This window comes from Anastrepha obliqua, chromosome 4 (genome assembly GCF_027943255.1).
Source record: "Anastrepha obliqua isolate idAnaObli1 chromosome 4, idAnaObli1_1.0, whole genome shotgun sequence".
NCBI classification, from domain to species: Eukaryota; Metazoa; Arthropoda; class Insecta; order Diptera; family Tephritidae; genus Anastrepha; species Anastrepha obliqua.
This window is the reverse complement of record NC_072895.1, coordinates 22,807,615-22,830,549: the sequence shown is the minus strand read 5'-3', so window position 1 is coordinate 22,830,549 and position 22,935 is coordinate 22,807,615. Positions and strand designations below refer to the sequence as shown.

General features: G+C 37.1%; 1 protein-coding gene across 1 annotated transcript in view; it reads right to left on the bottom strand.

The window, feature by feature from the left end:
- The window catches only part of LOC129243579 (uncharacterized), a 112,395-nt gene that overhangs the window by 8,564 nt on the left and 80,896 nt on the right, over window positions 1-22,935 (bottom strand). Inside the window, exons 5-7 of the mRNA XM_054880699.1 lie at window positions 17,357-17,473; window positions 11,362-11,607; window positions 1,783-1,965 (exon numbers count right to left, since the gene is read on the bottom strand). Coding sequence (XP_054736674.1) covers window positions 1,783-1,965; window positions 11,362-11,607; window positions 17,357-17,473 — 546 coding nt within the window. The remainder of the gene's footprint in view (window positions 1-1,782; window positions 1,966-11,361; window positions 11,608-17,356; window positions 17,474-22,935) is intronic.

Below are 22,935 nucleotides of genomic sequence, written 5' to 3'. Positions count from 1 at the left end.
TCGCTTCACTTTTTATGAAAAATATTAAGCGGAATGCATTTTTTTTATTTAGCATTTGTTTTAGAACGATTACTGATTTATTTTATATAAAAATTCGGGCCTCACTTAGTTCTCCTTTGCTTATTGCTTATAAAATGGCGGTTAGATAAAGTTTTGTGTTTACTGTTTCCCACTTAACATCATTAAAAAAACTTTGGTTTGCCAAAAATAAAAGAACAGAGAGCTAAATCTTTCTGTGCTTTAACTATTACAGTTTTATTTTTAATATCGCGGGGTTTTCAGTCTTTTGTAAATCATTTTAAAAACTAAGTACGTCTTCTTGGTTATGCTAAAATAAAAGAGTTTCAGCTTCTTCTTTCTTACGCGTTTTGACATTTGACTTTAACAAACAAAATATTGGGGCCTTGAAAAAAAGGACAACGTTCTATAGAAAAAAATGTGACAAACGAACAACTAATTGTATAAGAAGCGTAAAAAAATATTAAAAAGCCAAATAGCAGATTATTTTGTTATTAAAACTATCTTAACCACCTGACGCTCGGATTCTTTCTTTCACAAACCTGTAACCGAATTTGTATTTAAAAATTTATGTTGCTTAAAAATAAAAAATCATTAAAAATAAAAGACGAAATACTTTTATTCTTTCACTATTACGTATATAGTATAAAAATAAAATAACCAATAAAAATTAGTAGGTTGATTTTCTAAGGTATATATAAAGGCATGGCTCTAAACATAAACCAACTTCACAATGTTGACTTTATGAAATATAGAAAAAGAAACCATATGCAAAAGCCGGTATAAATAACAAGTAGCGGTTGGCAGACACAATTCGTTAATGTGTCAATAATATGTGTAATATAACCAAGCCGAAACCTGCGAGCAGCACTAGAGTTGGTGTGTTAGAGTATGTCCACCGCACGCGAGCACTGCTGGTTAAAAATCATTAAACGGATTAAAAGAGCACCGAATTAAATTCTTTTTATATCTCTCCTTCTTTAATTTTTACAATTTCTCTTTAAATATCGCGGGCTTTTAGTGTCCCCATAAAAATAGTAGACATTTTTTTTTTAAAAGCAAATTTCTTGAAAAATTTTTTTTTTTTGTTTTAAAACAAATTTTTTTAAAAAGCAAATTTCTTAAAAAAGGAAATTTTTTGAAAAGTAATTTTTTTAAAAGTATGTTTTTAAAAATTTTTTTTTCAAAGCAAATTTTTTGAATAGTTTTTATTTTTTTTAGAGTCCGCATAAAAAATAGTAGACATTTTTTTTTTTAAAGCAAATTTTTTGAAATTTTTTTTTTTCTTTCAAAGCAAATTTTTTTTTTGTTTCAAAGCAAATTTTTTTTTTAAATTTCTTAAAAAGGAAATTTTTTTGAAAAACAAATTTTTTTAATAGCATGTTTTTTTTAACTTTTTTTTAAAGCAAATTTTTGGAATATTTTTTATTTTTAAAGGGAATTCATTTTTGAAAAAGGCTAATTTTTTTAAACAAAAAAAAAATTTTATAAAGCAAATTCTTTGAATATTTTTTTTTTAAAGCAAATTCTGTTTTGAAAAATTTTTTGAAACAGAAAAATTTTTTTAGAAGCAAATTTATAACTTCAGTTCTACAGAAATACTTTTAGATTCGTTTAAAATACTCGCATGTGTTTTGTGTTTTTTTTTTTTTTGAAATTTTCCAAATACTTAGAGTTCAAGCAGCAACGAATATGCAGCCTTATGCCGAGCACACATTCAAGGTTCCGCTAACGTCTAACAAATACACTCGCATTGGTACTTACATTGAAATCCCCCGTATCGTCAGCTTCGCCCGGTGGTTGTGGCGGCGCAAAAATGCGCTTAGGAACTTTTTGCGCCTGCGATGGCAGCGGCAGGGTGCGTACGAAATTCGTGAGGTCCTGCATGGGCACCACCGAACTGCATTGTATAGTCAAAGTGCTGTACCGCTTCGCTTGATCTGTGGCCTGAAAAGTGAATTGTGAAAAGAGAAAGGATATTTAAAGATACATTTCACGCAAGCTAATTGTGTTGAGTTATGTGGAAATTCGCAAAATTAGTATTATATTTCCTTTGAGCAAACATCCATGCATACATACATACATACATATCTCATTTCCCATTTCTGCGAAATAATGAATTGCCATAATTGAATTAAAACTGATATCGAATTGAGGTGACTATTCACTCATTCTGTTGTTATATATTTTTCATTTTTAATTACAACCGCAAAATTGTAATGTCCCACACAATGCGGAAATATTTACATTCATATTTGTAACTGTGCTTTTCCATGGTTAACCGACGATTGTGTACGCCAATAATTTGTTTAACCCACCCTTTTGCAGGCGGACGTCAACTGTGGCCACATTTTCACACATACGCGCACCTACAATTACACACTGGATTACATACATATTTATAATTAATTCCATGAATTCGCACACGGGCTTTCATTTTTTGTATGTATGTGTGCATATATTTCCTTTACAGTTTTTGTGTATAACTTTTTTTTTGTGCATTGTGCATGCAACAATTAGCTTGAACCTTCACAATACAAATACACAAACACACATATGAGTATGTCCGTATGCAAATGTCCTACAGAGAAATCCATTAGTGCCATTCTGATGCACTTCGAGTGAGTTTCGGATCACGACTAGTTCGCATTGCTTGACTTTTCCACATGAGACCGCTTCTGAAAAAAGGGATACTAAGTTAGGTTAGCCTGGTTGCTTGTCTAAGGCAAGACACTCGGTAGTCCTACGGCCTATTGTGACACCTGCATTTCATTTCCATTCCATAACTAAGTTGCTTAAACCACTTAGATATTTTTAAGAAAGTAACTAGTTCCTCTTTTATGGGCGATTGAAAGTTTCAAACCTTTTAAATCAACGCGTCCAGATGGTATTTATCCAGTGGAACTGCAGAAAGTCGCTGAATATTTAACACACTGGCTACTAGCAGTCTTCAGAGGTTGCTTTCTCCACAGTTATATACCTCTTAAATGGAGACAAGTCAAAACTGTTTTCAATCCAAAAGCTGGTAGAAACTCACATACTCCCCCAAAAGGTTTAAGATCGATATATCTTTCTTCTTTCCTTCTAAAAACTTTAGAGAGGTTAATAGAATTTCACTTAAGCCTAACTATAGATAAAAATCTTATCTCTACGTCCCTACACGAAAGGGAATCGGTAGAGGCAGCTCCACATAAACTTATTTACACGGCGGAGAGTTCACTGCACACACAGGAATTTACTTTAGCTGCATTTCTTGATATTGAAGGAGCCTTTAACAATGTTGAAGGGGAGGCAATCACTGCAATACTCACTGATCTTGTGGTAGAACCGGGTTAGGTAGGCTTCATTGGAAAAATGCTAAATAGCAGAATCATTGAAGCGAATCTAGGAGAATCAGTACTTAGGAGACTGGTGAGTAGAGGTACACCGCAACGTGGAGTCCTCTCAACGATTTTATGCAACCCAGTTGTAAATAAACTTCTGTTAATACTGGAATCGGTCGGTTGTAAGGTGATAGCATGCGCCGGTGAAGTTGTTATTCCTGTCTTTGGTCAATTCGTATCTACGTGAAGAGACCTAATACCAAATCCTCTAGACACAATTTCTAGGTGGGCAGAAAAGTATGGTCTAGGAGTCAACTCAGGCAAAACTCAACTCATATTGTTCACTACGAAACACAATATGCTTAAGGGGGCAACTCTTGTGATTTCGGAAGGAACTAAGTACTTGGAACTAACCATAGATAGGAAATTGACTTGGAAGCCAAACATCATAAAAAGAGTTAAGAAAATGAACTTTGGACACCATGTCACATCTGCCACCTCTTGATCTCTTCTGCTAACATTCAGCGGCCTGTTCCACTTTAAGTCTCAGCACAAGCTCACGCTTGTTGACTCTAACATATGGAAATTCAACCATCTTAGACTCCTATACGGATATACGGATATACCCACTGGAATGGCTTTAGGAAGATCCATCAGCCAACACACCCGTGAGGATATACACGGATGGATCTAAAATGGATAGCGGTGTAGGATAAGTTTTATATTGCGAAGAGCGTTTTATCAGTGAATCCTTTCAACTACCGGATCACTGTAGTGTTTTTCAAGCGGAAATAAACGCTATTCATGAAGCCTTAAGGTGGTTAGAGATAAACAGAATATCAGACAGCCAAGCTGCTCTACGGGCTCTGGATACATACCAAATAACATCAAGGAGTGTCTTATATTGTCGTTAAACTCTTAATGAGATGACTAAACAGTATCGTATTATCTGATGCTAGGTTCCAGACCGCGGAGATATACCATGGAACTTTAGGGCTGACCAACTTGCAAGAGAAGGTACCTGTATGTCGAACATAAATAATTTTATGGGGGTTACCTCTCGCAACTTGTAAGCTTCTCATTAAGAACGCACTAATCAATTCTGCAAAGCAAAGATGGATTAACGCCAATACGTGCGAAATTGCTAGGCAAACATTGTCAAAGCTAAATTTACGTATATCCACGAGAATATTATAAAATTGAGTAGACTTCAAATTAGGACCTCAGTAGGGGCCCTCTCAGGGCATTGTCTAATAGGAAATCACGCAAGGAGATTAGGCGTTTACATGCATGGTTTCTGTCGTAGCTGCAGGAATGAGGAGGAGTTGGAAACAATGCAACACCTTTTGTGCACATGCCCGGCTCTGGTCAGAAGCAGGAACCGATATTTAAGATCCTACTTCTTAGTAAATATGGATAATCTTAGGTATCAGCAACCTTTTAAGCTTTATCCAAAGCTCAGGATGGTTCAGTCTGGAAAGGCAAATGTAGATCAGCTCCTGCGCTTCACAACGAATCCATTTCGTGATCTAAGTGCCATCCCTGTTTCTCTAACTTTACTTAACAGCCTCAATTTCTTCTTCATCTACACAACTTCTGCAGAAATCATTGTGAGGCACATCCATTCTACTGGTTAGGATGTAGTGGTCCTCTATAACACCTGTGAGGACGCTGATAGTTGATCTATTGAATCCACGCAGCCATTTTGTACTTTTAAAATTCAGTTTTGCCCACAGAGCTTTGGAGACACTGCAACTTTTATCGGTTACACTAAAGTCAATCAGTGTGTACAGTTCGTTTAGAGCAATGCTTATGTCCTCTGGCACTCCCTGAAGCTCAAGCTCAGAGCCTTTCCTGGAACACTCATCCGATCTCTTACTTCCACTTACTCCAGAGTGACCGGAAATCCAACAAAGTGTAATGTTGTGTTGTTGGATAAGGGAGAACCATCTGGTGTATTCTTTAACTAATCTTCAATTAATAAGCGCTGAGGCCAGTGACTTGGCCGCTGCGTGACTGCCAACTAAAATGTTAAGGTTTGCCGGAGGTAAGCCCATTAGTCTTATCGGTTTTGCTGCTTTATCTGTAGCGTAAAACAAACTAATTTCAGGCTGACTGATAGGTTAGTTTGGATTTGGCAGCTATTCAAGTAAGACGTGGTGCGAGATTTTCGCTAAGATGGAAAAAGAGCAGCATCGTTCGGTAAGTCGCTTTTTGTTTTTGGATGAGAAAAAATATGAGGAGATAAAAGCAAATTTGGATGCTGTTAGATATTGGTTCAACGAATTTAAACGTTTTCGAACATCCGTTTTCGAGGAGGAGCATCCAGGACGCCCGGCAGATGTGATTACCAAAGAAATCATTCAGAAAGTCCACGTCTTTATTCTCGCTGGTCGACGAACGAAAGTGCGCGAAAAGACAGAGGTGATAGGTGTGCTGACTGGAACGGCAATTGATATTTTACAAAGATAAGTTGGCGATAAAAAAATTGTCGGCCCGATGGGTGCCGCGATTGCTCACGGTGGATAACAAGTGGATGCGGCTTTTAACTTCGAATCAGTGCTTGGCGCAATTTAAATGAAGTCCGAAGGAATTTTTGCGTCGAGTTGTTATTGCCGATGAAACCTGAATTCATCATTGCACACCAGAAACGCAGTAACAAATAAAACAATGAATTTCTCTCGGTGAATCTGCTCCAAAGAAGGCGAAGACAGTCACTCGTAGGCCGGAGAGGTCATGATGACGATTTGACGGTCGGCGTCATCCTAGTGGATTTTTTAGAATCAGAAAGAGCGATAACTGCACAATACTATAGTAAGTTATTGGACCGCTTTCTTACGAAAAATTGAGGAAGACACGCCCGCATTTGGCGAAAGAGAAGGTAATGGTTCACTATGATAGCGCACCAGCACTTTCATCCGGAGTTGTTGCCGCCAAAGTCCGTGAATGTGTTATAAATTGCTGCCGCTTCCCCCGTATTCACCCGATATGGCTCCATGCAACTTTTTCTTGTTCCCTAACATGAAGAAATGGGTCCCGAGAAAACAAAATTAGTCCAACGAGGAAGTCCTCCCCGAGACAGAGACGTATTTTGGAGAGTTTGACAAATCCTATTTGTTGGAGGGGTTAAAAAAATTAGCCGGTGCGTTGGGAGAATATTCCTATCTTTCTAAAAGGGGGCTATGTTGAAAAATAAAAAAAAATTTTAAAAAATGGTGTCTTCATTTCTAACACGAGTACTTATTATAAGTCAAAGTAAAAGAAGATATCAACCCGAAATATGAAAACTCACTCTCGATCAAACCTCGCAAATTACACTCAAATCCAAATGGGTCGAATACATTATATAAATATATATAAGTGAATTCAAAAAACCTCGAATCAGTCTTGATGAGCCCATATTTTACGTTTTTTTTTCTAAACTTTGGTAGTATCTCATCTAGAGGCAAATGTCACTACCAGCCGCATGAGCAAAAAAGTGGGACGCATTCAGTGAAATCAGACCACTTATGAGCCATACATTTTGTTTACCAGCTCATGTTTTCTCTGCTAGGTGTGTGGTGTATATGAGTATGTACATCAGCGTATTTGAATGCACAAATAAATAACAGAAACAATGCAAGTGCATATGATTACTTAATAAAGTGGTTGAATAGTTTATGTCGTGCATTGAGTTCAATTCTACAAGGCAGGTGAAACATTTATTGCCGCCCCACGCGCTGGCCAACACGACACTTCAATATGTGCGGTGAAGTAAAAACAAAAAAAAAGTAAATAATAAATGAGTTGATAAAACAGTAAAACAATAAAACAAGTAAATTCTGTGTGGACCGAACTTTATCTACCCGCGCGCAGTTTGGCAAAATTTTATTTGGGCTAGCTGTTCACTTTTAGAATCAAGCAAACTGGACGAGACAATGGAGATTACAGCTTGTGGCTTTAGAGGGTAGAGGACGGCAATTTAGTGTTAAAATATAAAAAATGCATGGCCAATTTTCATCTCAACGATGGTTCCGACACGGTCATGGCTTTTGCCTAGGTGTAATCAATAGACCGCCTGGAAGATCAGCGAAACGTAGGTTGAGTGTTGGACGTTTGGTCTCAAAATTACTACGTAAGTGACTATCGATTTCGGTTAGATTGGTCTTTAGTGTTACCAGATGAAGCTAGACTTTTACGTTTATTTGTAGTAGACATCTTTTAATGGGTCTGCGTGCTTTGCAAATCTCAGTAAGCACTCGACGTCGACATTATCAGCGACACCAATCGCGCTGTATGCTCCGTATACTCCAGTTTAAAGAGAGCGGCGAGCAATGCGGGTCTTGCGGTGAAAAGGATCAAACGGCGAATAACTCCTGCCAACAGATGGTACTTTGGGCTCAGTAGGCAATTCAGAAGTGGAGCTCTCTCTCTCTCTCTCTCTCTCTCTCTCTCTCTCTCTCGAAGGCCCAAACTGGCACTCTACAAAACGTTGATCATGCCCGTCCTGCTACACGGCGTAGAAGCATGGACGATGCAAACAACAGATGAAAAAGTTTTGAGAGCCTTCGAGTGAAAAATTCTACGTAAGATCTTTGGCCCCCTCCGTGTTAGTGATAACCAAAGCGAATGGAGATGATTTTACTTAATTTTTTGTGCATTTTAACTAAGCCATTTTATGTCCCAGTATGAATGACGAAAATGATAAGTCAAAAACTAATTCTTTCTTTACTCAAACACCATTAAATAACAGAAAATTATTCAAAATTTTAGTGCACAAAACGGGGTGCCGCATTCGCTTACACTGGAACAAAGGCACATTCGAATGCGTCTTTCCCAGCAACATTTAGAGCGATTTCACAAAAACAAAGTGAATTTTGTGGGTCGATTCATCACTATACATAAGACTAAGGTATATTAAACGAGTCTTAAACAAAACCGGGAGACTAAAGAATGATATGAACCTGGCTATTCAGCTCAAAAATGAGTTCGTGTCCAGGAAACGGCCAAGAAGGTTTTGAACGAATTGATGCTAACATTTTTTTGGATGCAAAAAGTATTTTGTTTTTGGACTACTTGCAAACTGCTTAAACAATAAATTCTGAATATTATTGCAACCTTTTAGGCCAGTTGAAGGAGAAATTTCGTGAGCCAGTTTTGCGAAAGAAAAAAAATCATCATTCTTTTTCATCAGGACAATGTACCGTGTCACAAAAGCAGTTTGGCAATGGAAAAAATTCATGAATTAAAGTTCGAATTGTTGGAGCATCCACTGTAATCACCAGATTTGACACCCAGCGACTTCCATCTGTTTCCAGACCTAAACAAATTCATGTGTCGAAAGCGGTTTTCATTAAAAGATGAGGTCATAGATACTGTGGAAGCGTATTTTGCAGCCCTTCCAGATTCTTCCTTCAGGGATGGAATTCGAAAATTGGAATCTCGTTGGAATAAGTGTATTGATGCTCAGGTTGGCTATACTGAATAAAAAAGTGTATTTTAAACCATGAAAATGTATTTTTCTTATCGAACCGCAAAACTTATTGAACAACCTAGTATACTTTTAAATATAGATATATAGATACATACTCGTAGATCAAATATTATATTTTTTATTAAAGTGATTTATAGAATACAATAAATCAGCAATTGCTGCTCTACAGAGGACATAATTTTGCAAAAACATGAGGTAAAAAATTATAATTGTTAACGGTAAATATTATCAATAATAGCGGCAAGTGACATCTACATGTGTAAGAGTTTAACTCCTAATGAAATATGAAAGATAAATTTGCCGTTCGAAGAAAAATAAAAAATAAACTTAATAGCCATTCATCATCTGCAATAGACTGGACCCACTCACTTTTGCATCTTCATCCAAGTGAGCCTCTTATACAAGGTGAAGTCCAAAATAAATAAGACTGAGCTAAAGTAGAAACAACAGGAGCTGTTTTGATATGACTTCGAGTTTATTTATTCCAAATAGTCGCCTCTGGCCTCGATACACTGTTTTGCGCGATCTAAAAGCTCTTCGAACGAGTGTTTCAGGTCATTGACCGGAATGTTCTTGAGGATGTCGATACAAGCCTTTTGGATGGCCTCTACGGATGCAAAGCGTTGCCATTTCATGGCCAAATGCAATTTTCTGAATAGGTAAAAGTCACAGGGAGCCATATCAGGCGCATACTGTGAAGAATTGATGGTTAAGATGCGATTTCTAGTAAAAAAATCAGTCCCTAGAGTGGATCGATGAGATGTTGCATTATCAGGCAATAAGCGCCAGCTTCCTCCTTCCCAGTATTCAGAGCGAATCCGACGAATGCGATGCAACAAATGCTTCAAAACGCCAAGATAGAAAATTGCGTTGAGGGTTTGGCCCATTGGCACGAACTCCTTGTGGACAATTCCCTTGGAATTGTAAAAACAAATGAGCATCGACTTGATTTTTGACTTCTTCAAACGCGATGTTTTGGGTGGTGGCTCGTCTGGGGCCTTCCATTCGGCTTTTTGACGTTTAGTTTCAGGTTCACGTTTCATCACCAGTTACAAGGTGGTAAAGTAAGTTCACGTCTTTTCTCACCTCTTTAATGAGCTCTTTCGAATGTTGAATTCTGAACAATTTTTGGTCCTCAGTTAACTTGTGCGGAATGAAACGTGCACAGACCTTTCGTAAGCCCAAATGGTCAGTTAAAATGCGATAAATTCATGTTTTGAAGATATTCAACTCCGATTCCATAAATCTTAACGCTGATTTTGGTTCATTTTTTGATAAATTTACGAACAATTTCAATGAAGTTTTCGTGATTACTAATGTTGGGTGGCTCGACGCGTATGTTCATTGTCATTTATGTCCTCACAACCATCTCTGAAACGTGTAAACCACTCATGAACTCTGGCACGAGATAGACAATCATCGCCATAAACTTTTTTCATCAATTGAAATGTTTCGGTACACATTTTACCGATTTTAAAACAACATTTGATATTACTATATCTCTTTGATCGAAACTCATTTTTATACCGATGAGACAAACATACTGACACTTTCGACGCGCGACCCAACGCATTAATCCTTAAAAAGTGGGCGCCATCAAACACATTTTTATGACGCCAGTCTTGTTTATTTTGGACTTCGCCTTGTAAATCCCTGACTGCATGATATAAATTTCATGTACGAACGGCATTCAATCCATTGGAGTGCTGATCCATTTATGCGCTGTATGTATGCATGTATGTATGTCTGTATATATGTACCTACGTACACCTAAGTTCAAAACAATAATATAGTAGCGCAACGAGTGACCAAATTAAATATATATTTGTTTTGTTTTTGGAATATAATTTTTTTTTTTGCTTTTTTTTTTTGTTTCATAAAACTAAAGTGGATTTTACAATAAAAACCACATCACTCAAAGTGCCAGCCCTTGAACTAAATTCACGAGAAGTTAACAAATTTCAAAAAATTTTCAGCAAAATGATAAACTTTTTACAAAAATTCTTCAAAAAACTTTAAGGTATCCAGTTTTATAGCGCACTGAGTTTTAGTACAATCAACTTTAAGTTTGAAGTCGCTTAAAAATCGGATTAAATTTTTGCATTTTTTTCTTTTTTATTTTGTATCTGATGTTGCGACTTTTTTTCTATGTAAAGTCTCATCATATTCGTCGTAAATCTTTTATTTCTCAGCGAAAAAAAAATCGTCGAAAATCAACGAGAATTTTTAGCTACTTGAAACTTACTATTCATTGGACTAGTATTAAATGAGCAATAAAACGGCCTACCCAGAAAAAATTGGAAATTTTCCTCCTTTTTCATTTTTTGGGTTTGAATTTTGTGCAAACTTTGTAGCTTTGAATTATATTTTTCTTGTCATAGAATGCACCATATTTTAAAAAATATATAAAAAGGAATTTTTTCCAAAAAAAATCGTTAAAACTTGGTAATTCGTCACGCTACTATTATTTTGAGCACCTCTGTAAGTCCGCATTTATGCTCGTATTTAATACACTACTTCTCCGTAGATGTCCCTTGAACTACTCACCTTGTTCGCAATTATATCGGCACCCTGTAGTATCGATTCAGCGATAATACTGCATAAATCATTGTGTATCTCTTCCAATTCTTGCATCAATTGCGGCACCGTCTCACAATGATAGGTCTCCAGCATGGCATTGGTGGCATGCAACTGTTGCACGTACGCATTGTGTGCATCAATGTATTCGGTGAGTGAGAGTTGTGTGGGATTTTGACGATGCGACTTATAACATTGTTTATAATCCAAACGACACTGCAATGAAACAACAAAGAATTGCAATTAAATGGCTGCGAATGCAAAGCGAGAAGAGAATGGCTGCGAAAAAGGAAAGAATCATTAATTTATTTAAACAATGAAACAGTTTAAATGACGAATGCAGTTGCAGTTTTTGATTGTCACAATTCGCAAACTGTTGTTTCATTTCAAATAGGTAATAAACGGGTGCGCAATTCTGGCTTCCTTCACGTACAAATGAGCAATTTGAGTTCAACTGGGCGTATGAGTGATATTTTATTGCATAGCAGCAGTCTTTTCTGAGCGCATGCAAAGCATTTGCTGATTTATAGCTTATTTTCAGCGCGCCTTGCAAAAATTCTCTTCAAATGTTTGCTGTATTAAAGCGCATGAACTCTCACTTCTATGATGTAGCTGAAAGGGTTACACTGCACTGCAGAAATCAATGTTTTTTTTTTTTTTGCTTAAAAGTGAGTCGTACATTAAAAATGGCGCACTGAAAATAATGAGGAAGGAAAAAAGTCTAAGTTTTTTATTTCAGGGTCTGGGTGCCGCTCCTCTTCGTTCGATTCGCGCCGCACCGAAGACTTGCGCGAAATCAAATTTTTCTAGTCGTCCGGGCTCATAACTCGAACAAATCTTTACCGATTGACTTAAAATTGTAACTGTATATTTTACAATATGTTAATGGAGTAGGGATGTTAATGGAGTAGGGGGTGTTAATGGAGTAGTGAAGCGATTATAAAGCCTCTCCTATTCAACAGTCAACCTCTCCTACACGCTGGTACATCCTGTCGATAACAAACGAGGCACTGACGACCGAATATGGGCGGTATAACCCTATAACCACTTGGCTTGAAACTCCAACCCCACTGACGTAGGGCTGACAACCAACTCAGTGGAAATTTATTGTCATGAAAGCTACACAAAAGCCTCGGATAACAACCCAAAACAACGTTAACGACCGGATAAATAAAAAAAGGAAAAATGAATTGAAACTTGGCTCTTGGAATATAAGGTGCAAGCTGGCAAAATGAACGTAGTAGCGACGGAACTTGCGAAGTGTAGAATGGATATCGTGGCCCTGCAGGAAATAAGGTGGAAGGACTGTGGGAAAAATCAGTAACAAAGAATACGACCTGTGGTATAGTGGCACAGAAAATAAAACGGGCAGAAAGGGCACAGGATTCTTGATCAACGCAAACATAAGATGTAAGATACTTGGTTTCGAACCAGTGAACGACAAACTTTGCAAACTACGCATCAAAGGACCTTTCAACAAACTAACGTTAATATCAGCATATATGCGCCAACCGAAGACGCAAGCGAAAATGAGAAAAACCGATTTTACACGAAACTAGAAGAATTATACAACAAAATAAGTAAACATGACACAACGCTGATCTTAGAAGATTTTAATGCAAAAATAGGCAACGAAAGTTGCAACAGGAAAGTAGCTGGTATGTATTCGCTTCACGAGAGAACTCCGATAATGGCAGACGCCTCTGCAATTTCACTAGCTCCACGACAACATACATCGCGAGCACCGCATTTCCACATAAAAAAAAATACACAAAGGTACCTGGTAGGTACCCGGAAGCAGCAAAGCAAATCAAATTCATCATCCTCCTATAAACCTTAGAAGAAAAAGCAACATATCTGCTGTCCGCAGTTTTAGAGGTCCAAATTACGACAGCGACCATTACTTAGTAATGGCAAATAACTATGCGACATAAACTCTCGAACGTCATGAAAGTTAAAGGAGCAAAACGAATAAAATGGAACACTAATAAGCCAGCGAATCTCAAGGTCAAAGCTTCATTCCAGACAGAAATTGACAAAGAACTAAGGGGACAAAAAACATCCGACCGCATAGAAGATGAATGGAAATGCTTAAAGGACTCAATCACAATCGTTGCGTATTCTATACTTGGATACGAAGTTAAAATTAAAAACTCAGAATGGTTCGATAAAGAATGCAAGCGGATGATTGACCTAAAAAACGAAACGAGGAAAAAATGGTTGCTAAAGAAAACTCGTGTCGCTGAAGAAACATACATTGAATAAAGGCACGCAGCAACAAAAATGTGCCAAGGAAAGAAAAGAGATTTCATGAAAAGGAGATAGAGAACATGTGCATAAATTTAAACGACAAGCAAACTAGTACTAGTTACATTGAAAGAATGCATCACATGACCACAATGATCTGGAACAATGAAACACTGCCAGGCGAATGGAACACAGCAATAATACTATACTCTCCATTCACAAGAAAGGCGATAAATTAAACTGCAAAAACTATCGCGGGATTTTCCTACTCAACACAACGTATAAAATCTTCCATGAAAATCAGTTGTAAAACAAAAAAAACTGTGAAATCTCCTCGGTAAAGATGCTGTGACTCCGTCAATTTTGCACTGAGTGGCCTGAAACTTTGACATATATCCTTTCAGTAGAATTGTTATCACTCGCTCAGCTTTACCCTGATTCGCCTGAAATTGCGGCACGTAATTGTGGAAGCGTCAGCCTTTCTAAATATGCATCTGAGATATTTCTTTTTTTGTAGCCATGATCATACAAAATTTCATAACTTCAGTATAGTCTAGATTAATTCTTTCCTCTTTGTATCGAAAACTTAGCAGCTCTTTCACCAAGTGTTAAACAAATTACTTACAGAAAGCGAATTGTGCAACTGAATTCTGAGGCGCTCATATGGAACGTCAGATACTACAAATAAATGCATTCACATTATTTACGCAAAACCCAAAGAACAGCACTCGTTTGCCTGAGTGTCCATAAAAGTTATGTAATTTACGATGTCATCCACCTGCTTTTAAGCTGATAAATTGTGGCATTTTCAATGTTAGTGTCTGCTGTTTGTTGCTGCTATAAATGCGTTGTAAGCCTGTCTAAGCTGCACTCATGCGAACGCTCGTCAAGTTTGCTTGTACACATACATATGCATGCATAATAATATTTACCCTGCAGTCAAACCCATTGGTTCTGACTGTCAGTGCGGTAGCCACTAAGATAACCAGTAATCAGGTTGCTCTGCTGCTGTCTTTTTTTGAATGATAACAACTAATTGGGCCAAGCGTTATATCAGTATTATACCAGTTAGCGAACTAGCTAGCCTCTGCATCAGAGTCACACAAGTTAACGAATTAGGTATTAGACACTAGTGTCATTCTAGTTGTGAACTAGTTCAAAAGAGACGAAAAAGAAAATAGTTCACTCGACATTTGTATTCGTTTAGTTCTCATTTCGCGCATCCTTAACGTTTGAAGATTTCCCTATTAAATAGGAATGTGTTTTTTTTTTGTATACACCTCAAATTTGTCATTTTACAACTAGAGTAAAACTAGTCCCTCTCGAACTAGTATCACTTCCTCCATCAAACACCAGTTTATGAAACTAAATTTCGCTGAGTAGTTGAGCTCTTCACTATAGGGATGTAGTAAAAGTTTGGTATACACACGCAGTTAGTGATTTTGAGACTAGAGTAAAACCATCCTCACTCGAACTAGTATCACTTCCTCCTTGAAATACCAGTTTATTATACTGAATTTTGCTGTATAGTTGCGCTTTTCACTACAGAGTTGTAACAAAATGATATTAGTTTGACATACACTTGAAACTAGTGGTTTGGGACTAGTACCAAACTAGTCACTTTCGAACTAGTATCACTTCCTTCTTCAAATACCAGTTTATGAAGCAGAATTTTGCTATATAGTTGCGCTTTTCAATACAGGGTTGTAGCAAAATGATGTTAGTTTGGCATACACATTCATTTACTACTTTGGGGACTAGTGCAGCACCAGCCTCACTCGAACTAGTATCACTTCCCTCATTAAATACCAGTTTATGAAGCTGAATTTTCCGGTGTAGCTGCGCTTTTCACTACAGGGTTGTAACGAAATAATGTTAGTTTGGCATACACTTCAAACTAGTGATTTTCAGACTAGTACAGAACTAGTAACTTTCGAACCAGTATCACTGCCTCCATCAAACACCAGCTCACGAATCAAAATTTCGCTTGTATTAAAGATGTAAGCAGTATTGCTATAATATATACCCACTTCTAATTGGTACAACTTCCATCAGATACCGTTTCATAAACTAGAGTATTTTCACTAAATAGTTGCGCTTTGCACTGCAGGGTTATAACAAAATGATGTTAGATTTGACATAGACACCCAACTAGTACTTTTGGCACTAGTTCAGAACTAGTCTCTCTCGAATTATTATCACTTTCTCCATCAAATACCATTTCCTGAATCAAAATTTTCCTGAATATTAGGGTTTTTTACCACCTTGATGTAATAGAATAATATTTCTGTTTCATCCACTTCTAATTGGGCATTTTCCAACTGGTACAGTTCTAGTTACAATAGAACTTGTATGACTTCCACCAGATATTAGTTCATAAACTAGAGTATTTATATTGAAGAGCTTCACAATACAGCCCGCCATTCAATTTCCAAACTCATTGCGGTATTCACTGGTCACTGGGTGATCGGTACTCATGTGGAGAAGCTTGGAATTCCGTACAACCCCTATTGCAGATCGAACACTTTCTCTGCAAATGTCTGGCTTTGGCGGCTAGGCGCTTGAGACTCCTTAGCGTGCCCTTTGGGGATGACTTGAAGAAATTTTCCAGCCTAGATCCCTTTTCTCTCCTCCACTACATCAACAGCACTGGATGGCTGTAGAAGGTTTCTCTTCTCAAAAAATGTTTCTTTGCACAGGTACTGGACCACATTATGGTATCAAAACGGCACGTAAGTGCTAGTTGAAGTGTGCTTGTGGTACTCTTGCCATTTTACCTACCTACCTACAGCCTAGTCAAAGGAGTATAATAGTAATAAAATAGTAATACACCTCAACTGGGTCAAAGGCATCCAGTACAATTCTAGTTACACTCGAAATAGTATGACTCCCATGCAGTAATAGTTCATGAACTTGCGTGCTTGCTGGGTAGTTTTGCTTTTCACTGTACCCTACATATGTATGTAAATGCATATTTGTAAAGAAAAACCTGGTCTACATATATACGGACAAAGATATCTTTGCAAACGTCCTGCTAAGCCGTGTCGTTGCAAGAGTCACCTGTGCAAGTTTTGTGCTTCAAAGGTGATTTTAGTTCCCTTCATATCAGCTTTACTTTGTTCTACAAGAGTATTATTTATTTATTTCTTTTTTTTTCTTTTATACTTTCCTCCTTTGTTCGCAATTCTTCTCATGCTTTATTTATCCTTTCGAAGGCAGCTCAGCAAGCACAAGGAAATGCCCAACAGCATCGTTGCAGTACGTGACGCGTTAATGTATCCAGTAAGGCATGCAGGTGAGCTTGCAGGAAAACACCCTACGACTACAACGGGTTTCTTAAATAATTGTATGTGCATATGTTTACATGCATATTTATCCGCATATATGAAAAGGGAGCAGTGCATTTGTCGGCATGAATATTTTAGCGCTGCATTAAAGTATTGAAACTTTACATATTTTACTTTTCGTTATTATTTTTTATTTCTTTTTTTTATTTCCATTATTATTTTTTATTTCAATTTTTACTTTGGGCCGCTTTTTCTTCCTACAAAGTTCATTTCACCTCCTCAGCTGTGGTCTGGTTATGTCCCCCGTTAAGTATTGTGTGGTTTTATTCATTATTTCATATACTTTATTATTATTATTTCCATGGTTTCTTATGGTTCCAGCGCGAAACAAGGGGTCATTTCATACATTTTCACTTCACTCAACTACTCACCTTCGACAGCTTCTCATCAGTCTTTGCGATAATAGTCTCAAAAGACTCCCTGTGTGTGAAAATTTTCCGACTTTGAACTTTACGATGAAAGGATTTATCGAGCATTGGACGTGACACCTGCAAAGTAAATTGAAAAATTAATCAGTGGAAAATAAATTAGCTCGTACTTTAAATATTCAGATTAAAAAAAAAAAAAAATGCAAGATCATTTTCATTTTCTCATTACAATGTGTTGTGGTTAAGACGAAATCACCCTCAACGGTAAGTCCTACTGCATCCTCAGGGCAACATTGTAACAAAGCTAATTTTTGTTTACAGCTGTCAGCCACTTGTTGCATGTTTCATTGTTGCTGGCAGTTACCTATAAAGTTTTATTATTATCAGCAATTAGCAGGGAATATAAAAGGTGAATTTTCAGCGCAGTGCGAATGGCAGCAAAGGTAGCGTGGGAGTTTTGATACGCGTTCGCAGTAGTGTTGTTGTTGTTATTATAGTACATGTAATTGTGCAAACATAATGGTTGTTTGTAACCGCCTAAAGAAATCGAGATGCGGGTAGATACATAAAGTGTATTAAATAGTTATAGCCCCGGCATTTATTGACAAGTTTGGAAATTTTTTTTTTTTGCGCCTATATAATTTTAATAACTTTTTTTGTTGGTGATATGGTTTCTTCTATGACATAACTTCAAATTTCAAACCTTGCATAAATTAAAAAAAATGCTCAACAAATTTTCATCAAAATTTCTCAGTTTTAATTAGATTTTTTAATGGGGAAGTCCATATGGAAGCCTCAAAATCGGTGTTTTTTTTTAATAAATTTTTAAAGGTGATAAAATAAATATATTATTTTGAAACTTTAACACAACTTTATTTAACCTGTCGAGAGTACAAAAAAAAATGAATTTTTTTTTTTCCAAAATAGCGGCTTAGAATCATTTCTTGTCGGCTGCCTACGGCGCGAAGTCCCAAACTACTGTATTTATTACTCTTAATCTATCGATCTGAAACAATAAAACTAAATTGTTTTGTTTTTTTTATACATATTAACGGAAAGGATGAACCTATAAAATTAAAAAACATGTATAAAATTAATTATAAAATAAGCCTTTGAAAAAAAGTCAAAATGATTATTGACATTTTCAACCCCCAAAAAGTAATTTATCAACGCGAAAAATATGAAATTTTAGGTTTATACTTCCGATACTAATGTACAGAAAGGCCTCACCAAACTTCAAACAAATCGGTCGATAACTTTTCGAGTTACAAAACGAGCAGTTTTTAAAAATACAGTTTCGAGATAAATGAGTTTAAAGTTTGACGTACAGGCGCTGCGGACCGCTCTCTACATAGTTAATGGGCTATAGAAGCTACAATAAAGGGTGGTTAAGTTTTAAGGCCCGGTGATAATTTTTAATCAAATACAATTTTTTTAAGAAATTATTCTCATTTCTTTTTATGATAATAATACTGGTATGACTCAATTACGCATAGAACAAAATATCGACCAAATAGCCGCCGCGGTCTCGGCGGCACACCTCCATCCGATGGTTCAAATTTTCGATGACGCTGAGGCATAATTGAGGTTCTATGCCGTTAATGTGCCGAATCATCTCATCTCTTAGCTCTTGAATTGTTGCTGGCTTATCGACGTACATCTTTTCTTTCAAATAACCCCAAAGAAAGAAGTCCAACGGTGTCAAATCTCATGATCTTGGCGGCCATCAAATTTTTCGCGCAAAAGAGCCATTGTTTCGTTAGCTGTGTGACAAGTGGCGCCGTCCTGTTGCAACCACATATCGTCCACATCCATATCATCCAATTCGGGCCATAAAAAGTTCGTTATTATCTCGCGATAGCGAACACGATTCACAGTAACTGCTTGACCGGCTTAATTTTGGAAAAAATACGGCCCAATGATGCCGTCGGCCCATAAACCGCACCGAACAGTCACTCTTTGTGGGTGCATTGATTTTTCGGCAATCCCTCTTGGATTATCATTCGCCCAAATGCGGCAGTTCTGCTTATTGACGAATCCACTGAGGTGAAAATGTGCCTCAGCACTGAAGATGATTTTCTTCGAAAATTGGTCATTCACTGTTGCCATTTCCTGCCACCATTCTGGCCATTGACGATGGAATGAAATGGTCAAGAGCCTTTAGTTCTTGATTCAATTGCACCTTGCAAGCGTGTAAATGCAAGTCTTTATGTATATAATGTTCATCAACCACGAGCGTGAGAGGCGCAATTGTTGAGCACGACGACGAGTTGAGGTGAACGGCTCTTCAACAGCAATATTTTCTGCAGTACGAGCTGCACTGGTGTTTTCACATCTTCTGCAGACCCGGTTTGCTCAAACTTTTGCACAATTTTTCCGATTGTACGCACATTTGGACGATTAAGTTGATCGAAAAAATCACGAAGTGCGCGATATGCATTTGAACGCCCGTTTTCATAATTAGCCTGAATAACTTTAACGCTTTGCTCGATTTTTGAAGTGAAAACTTCTTTAGAATCGTTGGGAGTGATTTGAGAAAAAGTGAAACGAAAAAAGCGACACTCTTGGTTACGAATATTACATATAAACGTAGCGACGAACTAAATAACTTTTAGGCCAGCGCCGACAGCATGGCGCGATAGCCGAGCGGCTAGCAATGTGAGCTTCCGATCCAAAATTCTTGGTTCGAATCACAAGAAAAAAAATTTTTTTATACAGTTATTTTATTTTATTTTATGATATGTTTATGAGGAGCTTTTTTTCATGGCAGAAATACACTCGGTGTTTTGCCATTGCCTGCTGAGGGGTGAGCGCTATTAGAAAAATAGTTTTCCTTAATTTCGGTGTTTTCACCGAGACTCGAACTGACGTTCTCTCTGTGAATTCTGAATAGTAGTCACGCACCAACCCATTCGGCTACGGCGTTTGTTTAATTTTACTGATGCAAAAATGAGGGAAAATATTTGAATAAAGTTTGCTTACTGTTTACACATTTTCCAAAGGTGACGGAGAACCAAAAAAAAAGTCGATTTTCAAACAAATACGAGTGCATATGTGTAATTGTGTTAGAGTTTCGGTCACGCCCCAGCAAAACCTGCGTGCATATGTGTTTGTAACATTCAAAAAAATGTAATTGTGTTAGAGTTTCGGTCACGCAGGTTTTGCTGGGGACGCTCATAATAGCAACCGCGTGTGTATTTTTATATTCGTAAATATTTTCATTTTTAAATATTTACCGCAATTATGCCGAAAAATAATGCAGAAAAGTGTCGTGAATATCGACAGAAAAAAAATCAATAAATAGCATCACGGAATTCATTCACGAAAATTTAATAAAGTATACACCAGAAATATCGCGGATATTTAGAAAAGATTACAATAAAGTTCCAATGATTTTAACGTAAATTTTGCATTGGACACAGCGGTTCCTTCAATTGACTTTCTCAATACAACATTCAATTTAAAAATGTGTAACAATCGCACTGAATCGACAACACGATCAAAAACAACAATTGACCGGTATTTCAAAGATATGTTGACAACATCGAAACCAAAGCATTTGTATCATATTTTAGCTATCATAAGCCACTCGTATCATTTGTTGAAATTGAAAATATTGAGGATGAATAATAATAAAATGAAGAAAATAAAATATGAACTTTATAGCAATATTATAATGAACCTATAATTATCCCGCTCCTAATGCTGCTTTCGTCTCATTCTCTCTCAGTTTGTTTTACGGAAGGTTTCACTTCTATCGCGTCTAACCGTTAGACTGGTATTTTTTTTATCTTTCCATGGTTTAAATTGAGTTAGTCTGAGATTGAAAACCGTCAAATGAAATGCAGAAAAAAAACTTGACATTTAGGTGTGGTTAACATTCGACATCGGCTCTTGAAATTTAACCACCCTTTATTAGGAATTTCCGCCTGAAAAATTCACAGTATATTCTTAAGATACTATACTTTCGAAATATCGAAAACTAACAAAAAATCGATTTTATGAAAATTTTAGATGGACTTCCTTCCTTAAAATAAATGCGGGTGCGAATTTTCGAAGCTGTTTGAGTTTTGATATGAAAAAATGCAAGTTCCAAGTATCTCAGAATTCTCATTGATGTTTGGCAATTTCTTATGCAGACGCTGCAAGGTGTTTTCTGTCCCATAAACAAATTTCGAGCATTCAGTTTATAAAGAAAGTGCAAGGCGGCCTGTGAAACCAACATTTAAAAAAGCAAAGCGATTTTTGAGTCAACTAAAATTTGCATTTTTTTGTACTTCTTTTGCTTCTTCACTTCTCTCGGGAGCACAGGACCTTGACAAGACTCGGTTCTGTGCTGTTATTTTTGCACCACCCCATGAGATGTCGTCATCTGTAAGTTCGTGCTACATCGACCTTCTCGATTTCCATTTCATTGCATCCAAATTCAAGGGTATAAAACTGTGTACACGGAGTTTTTCTAAACACATTCTGATTGGAAAGTGCGAAATTTTAATGAAAATTTGTTAATTTTTTTTTTATCCAACGTCAAATACCGGTAGTTAAATGCTTGAATATGTCAATCGCCCGCTCAAAGCAACGCTTAACCAGAAAGGCATTTTTAGCAGTGCTGGGTAGTTTGCTGAATATAATTACCAATATTATCAAAATATTCTCCCACAAAACTTAAATCACCTTTTGCTACTAATATAACCATAAAAGTAAGTAACTTCTTACCTAACAAAAGAACAACAACTAACAAAACGGCTTTTAAACCCACTCACATACCTTTTTTCATGTATGTAGCAAAGTCTTTCTCTTACAGCTAAAGTAAGAACAACTTGCCAAAGGTAAACCAACAACGCACACACACTCACACCAGCGTCGTACACACGTACAAATATGTCAAGCTTCACCCGTAGTCCTTCGCTTATTAAAATTTGCATTGCGGCGGTGGAAAATTTTGCCAACAGTTAAAAGAGTTGTTAGCTTGGCTATCATTGCCGCAGCTGCGGTTGCTGTTCATGCTGATGCAGATCAAACCAAACAAGTCAAACAAGCGGTGTTGACTACAGCAGACATTTGTATGCTTCAAAATACCCCGCAGGATACGCTTCAACAAGCGAGGACGTTATGCGAGTATATTCCAATTGGGTCAATGGCTATGCCCGACATGTCATTCTCGGTCTGTGTAAGATTGCGGTGTAGAGGCAAATAAAGTTTCTCAAGTCAAGTTTCAGCTGAGTAGATTAGATTTCAGTGAAATTGAGCAAATTTTAAAAATCTGCGGGAGCGAGAGGCGTGAAAAGAAACCAGTAAAGATCATATTTTATAACTCTTCTCTTCTTAGTGGAATTAGATCATCGACCAAGTTTCATTGAAACACCACCACGTTTACTATTTTTGGCCACAACTTATATTGCAACGGGACACCGTGCAATATGGTGTTAGATTTCGTTACTTTCTAAGGCCATAGCCGTGTAGATCCATAGGACCTTGCTAGGAGAGAGACCCCACATTTTCCCAAAGACAGAAAGCTGTCAGTGCTTTGGATGCCTTTGTTTCAACGTGTGATGTCCATAGGAGCTTACTATCGAGGATTA